The sequence below is a fragment of the Benincasa hispida genome, unplaced genomic scaffold (assembly GCF_027475165.1).
Source record: "Benincasa hispida cultivar pf3 unplaced genomic scaffold, pf3_genome.v1.1 HicScf1848, whole genome shotgun sequence".
Classification (NCBI taxonomy): Eukaryota; Viridiplantae; Streptophyta; class Magnoliopsida; order Cucurbitales; family Cucurbitaceae; genus Benincasa; species Benincasa hispida.
This window is the reverse complement of record NW_028326240.1, coordinates 1,075,514-1,083,340: the sequence shown is the minus strand read 5'-3', so window position 1 is coordinate 1,083,340 and position 7,827 is coordinate 1,075,514. Positions and strand designations below refer to the sequence as shown.

Here is a 7,827-nt window from a genome sequence, read left to right as displayed (position 1 = left end):
AATAAACATTATAAAATTTGGAAGAGAAACAATTAGGGAGAGGGTAAAAATTAGAGAGAAATAAAGTTAAGAGTGGTAAAAAAAATTACTCACAAATTCACATTTATCTAATAAAAATTACTTGGAAAAGTGAATGATGGATAGGAAATCACTTGAATTAATTTTAGATTTTTCAAAAATCACTTTTTTTTTTTAACATTTTCAAAACATTACAGTCTCTTATGTTTTTCAAAAAGTTGTTTTTATTTAAATATATATGGTAAAAACTCTTTAAAATAAAAATACTCATGTCTGATTACACTTTCTTAAAAATGTTTTTATATGCCAATAAGAACGTAACTCAACTGGCATAGTGTTCATACTATCAACCTCGAGGTGTGGGTTTGATCCCTCACCTCATACTTTAATTACAATATCTTTGCAAAAAAAAAAAATTTATATACAAGTTTATTTGGTTTTCTATGTAATAAAAGTATTTATATTAATGTCAAATTACTACGGTCACTAGTGTAAAAAAAATGATGGTCCTAGAGTTGGGTCATTAGATGTGGTCGTTAAAGTTGGTCACTAGTGTTGGTGGTGGATGTCGGAGTTTGTCATCGATATTGTGCGCTAGTGATGGTCGCATGGTTGTCGAAGATTTCACTGGAGTATGTGTTTTGACAATGGTCATCGACGGTAGCTGATAGAGGGTAGTGGTAGCTAGCTACGCAACCATGGCGAGACTATGAAAATGATGTAGATGACTAACGAGAGCATTATGATAATTTTATATATAATACAAATTCGGGAGAGAATTAACTATTGAATATTTAAACATCATTTTACTAAAAGTTGATTTCGAGTGTTTTTCTCAAACAAAAATATTTGTAGAGTAATACTCAAGTAGGATGCACCATCTTTTTATATTCCACTCTCATCACATACATAAAAAATAAATTAAAATATTAAAAAAAATAATTACTCTTTATGATTTAATTATTTTATAGAATACATAAAGATAGATGTCGCACATATTTTTCTTTTCTAAAATGATTTATTTTCAAACATGTCCTAAAAAACCATCTAAATATAGTTTAACAAATTTAGAGATATACTACCTACCAACAGGTCGAAAATGTGAGTTATGTAACTCACTCATTGTTGAACCAAAAACAATATAATATTGAAAATGTAAACATTTATTAAAAACTTTGTCTAACTCGAAATGGTAGACCTTGAGAGCTTAAATTTCAAACGAACGACATTAAAAATTCCATTTTTTAAAACAGATTTGATTTCATAGTTGTTCTATAACCTAGAGACTGAACAATCGCCGCCTCTTTTCAACAAAATGACGAGTCTGCCGCCGGGTGTGGCGGAGGGCTGGCCTTCCGCCCACAGTCCACTAACTATAAACTGCCCTGTTGTGCAGAAGAAGAGGAAGACGATAAACCAAGTCCACGGAACACTGATGTGCCCGCCGCTGCAGCCCCCATTTGAGCGGCCTTCTGTAGGAGCCCGGTGGCCGACATGGCCGGCGGCGTAGGCGGCACACATGGGCGGCACTCTTGGATTCCCGCTCCGAAAAGTGACGATTTGGTGTCGGTTGACAGGCACAGAGAAAGAGGTTCGAACACCAACGGTTGTGCAATTTCAGCCGCCCGATCGGGCCGTGCCATGGCTCGTAATAAGTCGCAAAATGCGGGCGGCTGTGGCGGCTGTAAGCTCAGTGATGCGGCGGAGGAAGCAAACAAGCTAGCCAATACGGTAGCGTTGCTGCTGCTGCTGCCGGAATTTCCAGTTAGGATAGTTCTGCCTGGTGCCTCTCCTCGCGGCGGCGGAGGACTTTCCGGTGAGGCTGAAATGGATTAGAAAAATGAGTTGAAAACCAAAAGGATCACTGAGTTTTAATGATAGGATTATGAAGCAAAATTAATACATACATACCTTTATTTGTGCCAAATTTAATTTTAAATTTCCAATTTTGTAATGGTTTAAAACATCCAGCCACATTTTGAAAATTAAAAGAAACAAAAATTAAAAACTCATTTTTATTTTTTAAATTTGGTTAAGAATTCAACCTTTAAGAAACATGCAAAATGGTTAACGACCTTGTCTCTAAATTTTAGTTACAGTTCCTATGGAAATAGTGCTACTAAGATTTAATGATAATTTCTTAAACATATAGATCAATTAATTGATTATAGGTCAGGTTTGTTTATAAATTATAAATGCTACATAATCAAAATTGATTATTGAGTTTGATGAGTTTTTCATGAGACTGATTAAGACCCCGTTTAGTAACCATTTTATTATTATTATTATTTTTTAAATCAAGTCTCCTTTCCATCTCTGAATTTCTTCCTCTATACTTAATAAATATATAAATCATTATAAGAAAACCAAATGATTATCAATCGAGACCAAAATTATTATAAATTTGAAAATATATGGAGTAAATTGATATATATTACAATGATTAAATTGTTATAATTTGAAAATATAGACCTCAATCATTACAAATTAGAAGTTATCAATTAAATCATCCATTTTATGAAAATTTGGAGGTTAAAAGTGAAAAGTTGAAGTTATAATTTGATCTTAATATTAAATGCGTTTTGGTCTTTATGTTATATTTTACAAAATGCCTTAGGTGAATCTTAATAGAACGCTCAAGTTTTAAAAGTTTAATTTTTATCCTAAAAACTTCGAAATTTGTTCCTTTTAGAAAAAGTCCCCTTCAACTTTGGAAATGTTCTATAATATATATAAATTTCATCAAAATAAATCATGAAAATTGATATGATAGTTAATATGTCAAAATTTAATATCATTGTTACCTTTTATTTTATGTCAAAATATAGTATTAAAAATATTTATATAAAGATATTTTTACACCTCACTTGTTACATTAATATTGAAATGATGTTATGTATATTCTTCAATTTGTACAAAATAGTCATCACATCAATTTTCATCCTACTTTAACAAAAAATCCTCCAAAATTAGTTTCTAATCAAATTTCAAAGAGACTTATTGGATACGAATTTAAAAACATTTTAAAATGCAATTATAACCTTAAAATATTGAATATTCTAAAATATATATATATATATATATATAAAAGTAAATGTAAGCATTACAAATTTGCACACTAATGTTTTATAATCTTCCATAATTAAAAAAAATTATAACATACCTCAAAATTTGTTCGTACAGAAGATTAAAAAAAAATGTGTGCAAATTTGTAATGCTACATTTACTAAGGAAGCTTTTTTATAAAAAATTGCACAACACATTTTTCTTAAAATTAATGTAAAGTATTCAAGTATTAGATAAATAAGTATATTATGGAGTTACACTTCACTACTTGGCATTTTTTTTTTAACTTCAAAACAAATGTAACTAACTACTAGAGTTTAGAGGCTATAATCCTTTTTTTCTTTTCTCGAAGAAAAATGAAAAATAGACTAGAATTTTATTTTTTTTTCCTTTTTGTTAATTTGAAGAAAGAGTCTAGAGATTTTAAAACATAAAAAAATTTAAATTATTTAGCCTGTTTTCTAACTTTTGATTTTTTGTTTTCAAAAAATTAAATATATATACACTACTTCTACCCTAAATTTCTTAATTTATTATGTGATTTTTAATAATCGATTAAAAAACTAAATCAAATTATGAAAACTAATAAACAAAAGTTTTGAAATTTTATTTATTTTTAAAATTTGATTAAGAATTCCACTATTATATGTGTAAATCATACTAAAAAATTGAAAGAAATAGACTTAATATTAAAAAAAAAAAAAAATAGTTACCGCAGTAAATTTAGATTCATGATTTAAACCTAATTGTATTTACCTTTATTCTCAATGGAGGGGATTGATGATATCGCGTCGGTGGATGGAGGAGGGGCTATTGGGGCGGCACCGGTAGCGGCGGAAAGAGGAGGAGCAGAAGGCGGCGGAGACGAACTACCCGACGGCTGAACTTGAGGATCGGACTCCAAATTAGGATCCTCCGCCGCCACCGGAGACAAACTCCCGGCAGCCTCCTTCGTCAACGCATCACAGAAAGCTCTGTGAGTGATGAAACTATCTCTTCTACAAAAGTACAAAAATAAAAAATCCCAAATCAAATTTTTTTTTAAAAAAAAATAAACCAAAGAAACAAAACCCACAAACTAATTTCGAAATTTGACCTCGAAAACACAGTCTCACAATCGCATTTGTACTCTCTGGTGCCACAAATCTTAGAATGGGCCTTCCAATCGGACTTGACTGCGTATTTTTTAGAGCACTTCTCGCACTTCCACTTCTTCTCGCCGTGCTTCCGACAGAAGTGCTTCTTTATTCCAGTCAGATCGCCGAGAGCTCTCGACGGATGGTGGTGGACGCACGACGGCTCCGGGCAGACATAGACTTTCTTTATCACCTCTTTGCTAGTCCGTTGCCGGAGTTTCCATGGAAGATTATGACCTCGCCGGTGAAGTTGCAGATTTTGATCTCTTTGAAACCCTTTATTGCAAATTTCACACACAAATCGATTTGTAGCCAAAAGGGTCTTCGGAGACAGAGCAATTACCTCTGCATCCGGATCTGTTTCACAAAATCAAGTGAAAAAAAGAGGAAAAAAAATCCAAATTTGAGGAGGAAAGTTGCGATTATTACCTGGCATTCCGGGCAAATTACGCTTTTTTTTCACGGCTGATTTGGGCGGCGGTGGCTGATTGCCAGTGGAGGAGATACTGACTTCAGCAGAAGCGTTGGAAGAATTTTCTAAGTCCGTTGGCATCTTGACTAATCCGAAAATCGATTAGAGTTTTGAAAAGCCTTTTGCCGGCGTCGGGATTTGGTTTTTTTTTTTTTTTTTTGGTAGGTTTTTATCTCTCTTATTATGCCTCATCTACCAGTCAAACCTTCTTTAATTCATACCCATAAACTGAGAGAGCGGCCCCATCAACTCAAAACCTATTAAAATGAAAGAGGGAAAAAGATCAAATCTAATGGGAGAGGCCGGAAGGCGAAAAAGCCACCGGTAACACGGCGGTCGGAAAACCAGTCTCCGGCGAGTAAACTCGAAATAAATTACCAAAGGTTACCATATGGGGTTTTTTAAAACTTAGCTCTATGATCGTATAACTTCAAATACAGAGGAAAAAATAGAGGATTAGAGATGGAAGACGATAAAAAAATATAAAAATAAAAGATAGGTTGTACTAAGAATATGGAGAAAGCTTGATTTGAAGTTCTTTATGTTGACTTTTGATGGAGAAAAAACAAATGAAAGAGAGAAAGAAAGACCATTTTTTTTTCGAATAAAGGGTAATTTAAATGTTGAATTAAAGCTTTTTTCCTCTCTTTTGATGTTGGGTTCAATTTGACTCGCTTTCTAAAAACCATAGTTTTTTAATTCTTGTCGGCCTAATCACAAAGTTGAATTACGAATTTGACTTCGCTGTATATATAACATCTTTATATTCGATTCTGATTATTCACTACTGGATTATTTTTTTACTTTTATCTTCTCTCTCGTTTTGTGATTCATTAGGGTAATTCTCATTTCTTAAAATTTTTTAAAAAAAAAACTTGAAAAATATAAAACTAAAATTTTTTAAAAAAAAAAAACAAGGAAAAATTTTTCAGCGAGTAACGAAAGTGACAATTGAGTACCAACACTCGTACACAATATAATCGATTCTATAATTTAACTTCTTTATGAGACAAATAGAGATTATAAAACTTACGTTATAAAAGTAGGTCATATTCATTTTGGTTTTATAAAATAAGCCATTGGTCGTTCAGTTTTCTCCTTCTTAATCTAATCAATTCTTTTGATTTTAAAATGTGTTAAATAGAGATGAGAGCTGGCTATTAAACTTTATTGTGAATAATTTCTTTCTTGTCTTTTTATTTTCTAACCATTTGACCTCTAAACTTTAACATGTAATAATTTAGTCATTATGCTTCAAAATTTGTAATACTCCAATTTTTACACTAAAAAATATTGTTAAGATTCAATGATATTTTTACCTACTTTAAATAGATATATTAATTAAGGACTAAGTATAATTAAAGACTAAATTGTAACATCATTTGATACTTTATTTTTATGAGATTTGTTGCTTCAATTAAATTGTTACAAAATTTAAGGTATAAGAATCATTTTTTTTCCAAATATCAAAGTACGTTAACTAAATTGTGTTAAATTAAAAATGAGAGTATACAAGAGGGAGGTTATTAAAAATTTAAAAATAAGAAAAAAAATTATTTACACAAAATAATATTATTATTATTTGATAGATATTTATAGAAGACTATCTTTTAACTAATTTTTAAAGTTTAAGATATTTTTTTTAACTTTTAAAAGTTGAAGTGTACTTTTAACCTAAGTAGAAAGTTGATCGACATTTTTTACATTTTAACAAATCTAAATCACAAATATAAATGTACTTGAAACTATTAAACAAATTATTAAAATTTAAAAATGGCAAAATTATAAAGAAAATGTCCTTGGAATTTGGGAAAAATTAAAAAGATATTGTCATTTTAAAAACTATTTAGGAAAATATTGTTGTTTTCAAACTATTTGTAAAAATATTGTTGTTTTTTTTAAATAAGTCGAGGGTTGAAAATTCGACCTACATAGGTCGAATTTTGAACCCTCGACCTTCCCCTTTCGTATTTTTTGTACGTCGAACTTTGAACCTTCGACCTTGCCCTGACATTATTATTGAGTTTGTTTAATTATCATTCCGGAGACAGTCCTTATAATTATTTGATGTGGAGAGAACGAAAGACATTCCTCATAACACTCATAATTATTTGATGTGTTAAAAATAATTTTGTATTGGGAGAGAACGAAAGAGGGAAGAGTAAGAGAGAGAGCGAGATATTGAGAGAGAGCGAGATCTGAGAGAGAGCGAGATTTTGAGAGAGAGCGAGAGTTTCCAGTTTTTTTTTTTCTTTTTAACTTGAGTTTCCAACTTGATATGTTATTCTTTCTAACCCATTCATTGGTGCATATCTGGCACGAAGCTTCTTAACTTGGGAGTTTTCAGTTTTTTTCTTTTTTAATCTAATTTTTTTTTGGAAATTTTATGAAGGGTAGTTTTTTTCATTCAAGTGATTTGATATAGAGAGAACGAAAGACCTTCCTCATAACACTCATAATTATTTAATGTGTTATAAATAATTTTGTATTAGGAGAGAACGAAAGAGGGAATAGTAAGAGAGAGCGAGATTTGAGAGAAAGCGAGATTTTGAGAGAGTGCGAGATCCTGAGAACGAGAGCGAGAGCAAAATTTTTAGCGAGAGCGAGATGTTAGCGAGAGTGAGATATCCGTACAAATTTTCCTTTTTTTTCTTTATTTAATTCCCCATTCCACCTTCTTCTTTCTTTCTTCCTTTTTTTTTTTAAAAAAAATTCCCATTTTATAAAAACCATTTCTAAAAATATTTTATTATTATTTATAATTTTTTTTTTAAAAAAAAAAAAAAGAAGAAGAAAAAAAACTCCATCAAAATCTTAGTACCAAATGTATAAAATGAATCCAAGATCATTATTGTAAAATCTTTTAAACTATTGACCTCACTATTGTGATTAAAATTTCCGTTCTTTATATCAATTAGTCTTATTTATAGACTTGCATGTGAAGGTTTTGAGTGTTGATTTGTTTTATTATGTCCCCAAATTATTATCTAAAATATGTAAATTTGAATATTGAAGTTTTTTTTACCTAACTTTTTAGATTTAGACTATCTGATGTTATTATTTATGTCAGTGACATTTAAAAGCTTCTATATCAAAATAATTACAACTTATAATATATAAAAAGAATAAATTAAA

At 30.4% G+C, this 7,827-nt stretch overlaps 1 protein-coding gene across 1 annotated transcript; it reads right to left on the bottom strand.

The window, feature by feature from the left end:
- Positions 1-1,160: 1,160 nt before the first annotated feature.
- LOC150030526 (zinc finger protein ENHYDROUS-like) lies at positions 1,161-5,423 on the bottom strand. Its single transcript, XM_090309640.1, has 4 exons — positions 4,650-5,423; positions 4,181-4,577; positions 3,841-4,082; positions 1,161-1,840 (listed from the first exon to the last, which is right to left on the bottom strand). Exons 1-4 carry the CDS (start codon positions 4,771-4,773, stop codon positions 1,392-1,394), a joined length of 1,212 nt encoding a protein of 403 aa, XP_090165766.1. The 5' UTR covers positions 4,774-5,423; the 3' UTR covers positions 1,161-1,391.
- Between the last annotated feature and the right edge of the window lie 2,404 nt (positions 5,424-7,827).

Bases quoted from the DNA above. Each gene is read 5' to 3' on its own strand.
- LOC150030526 (XM_090309640.1), bottom strand. From the start codon at position 4,773: ATGCCAACGGACTTAGAAAATTCTTCCAACGCTTCTGCTGAAGTCAGT. The intron at 4,083-4,180 runs GTCAAATTTCGA...GTACTTTTGTAG, and splicing joins TGTGAGACTGTGTTTTCGAG to AAGAGATAGTTTCATCACTC. The intron at 1,841-3,840 runs GTAAATACAATT...AATCCATTTCAG, and splicing joins CCCCTCCATTGAGAATAAAG to CCTCACCGGAAAGTCCTCCG.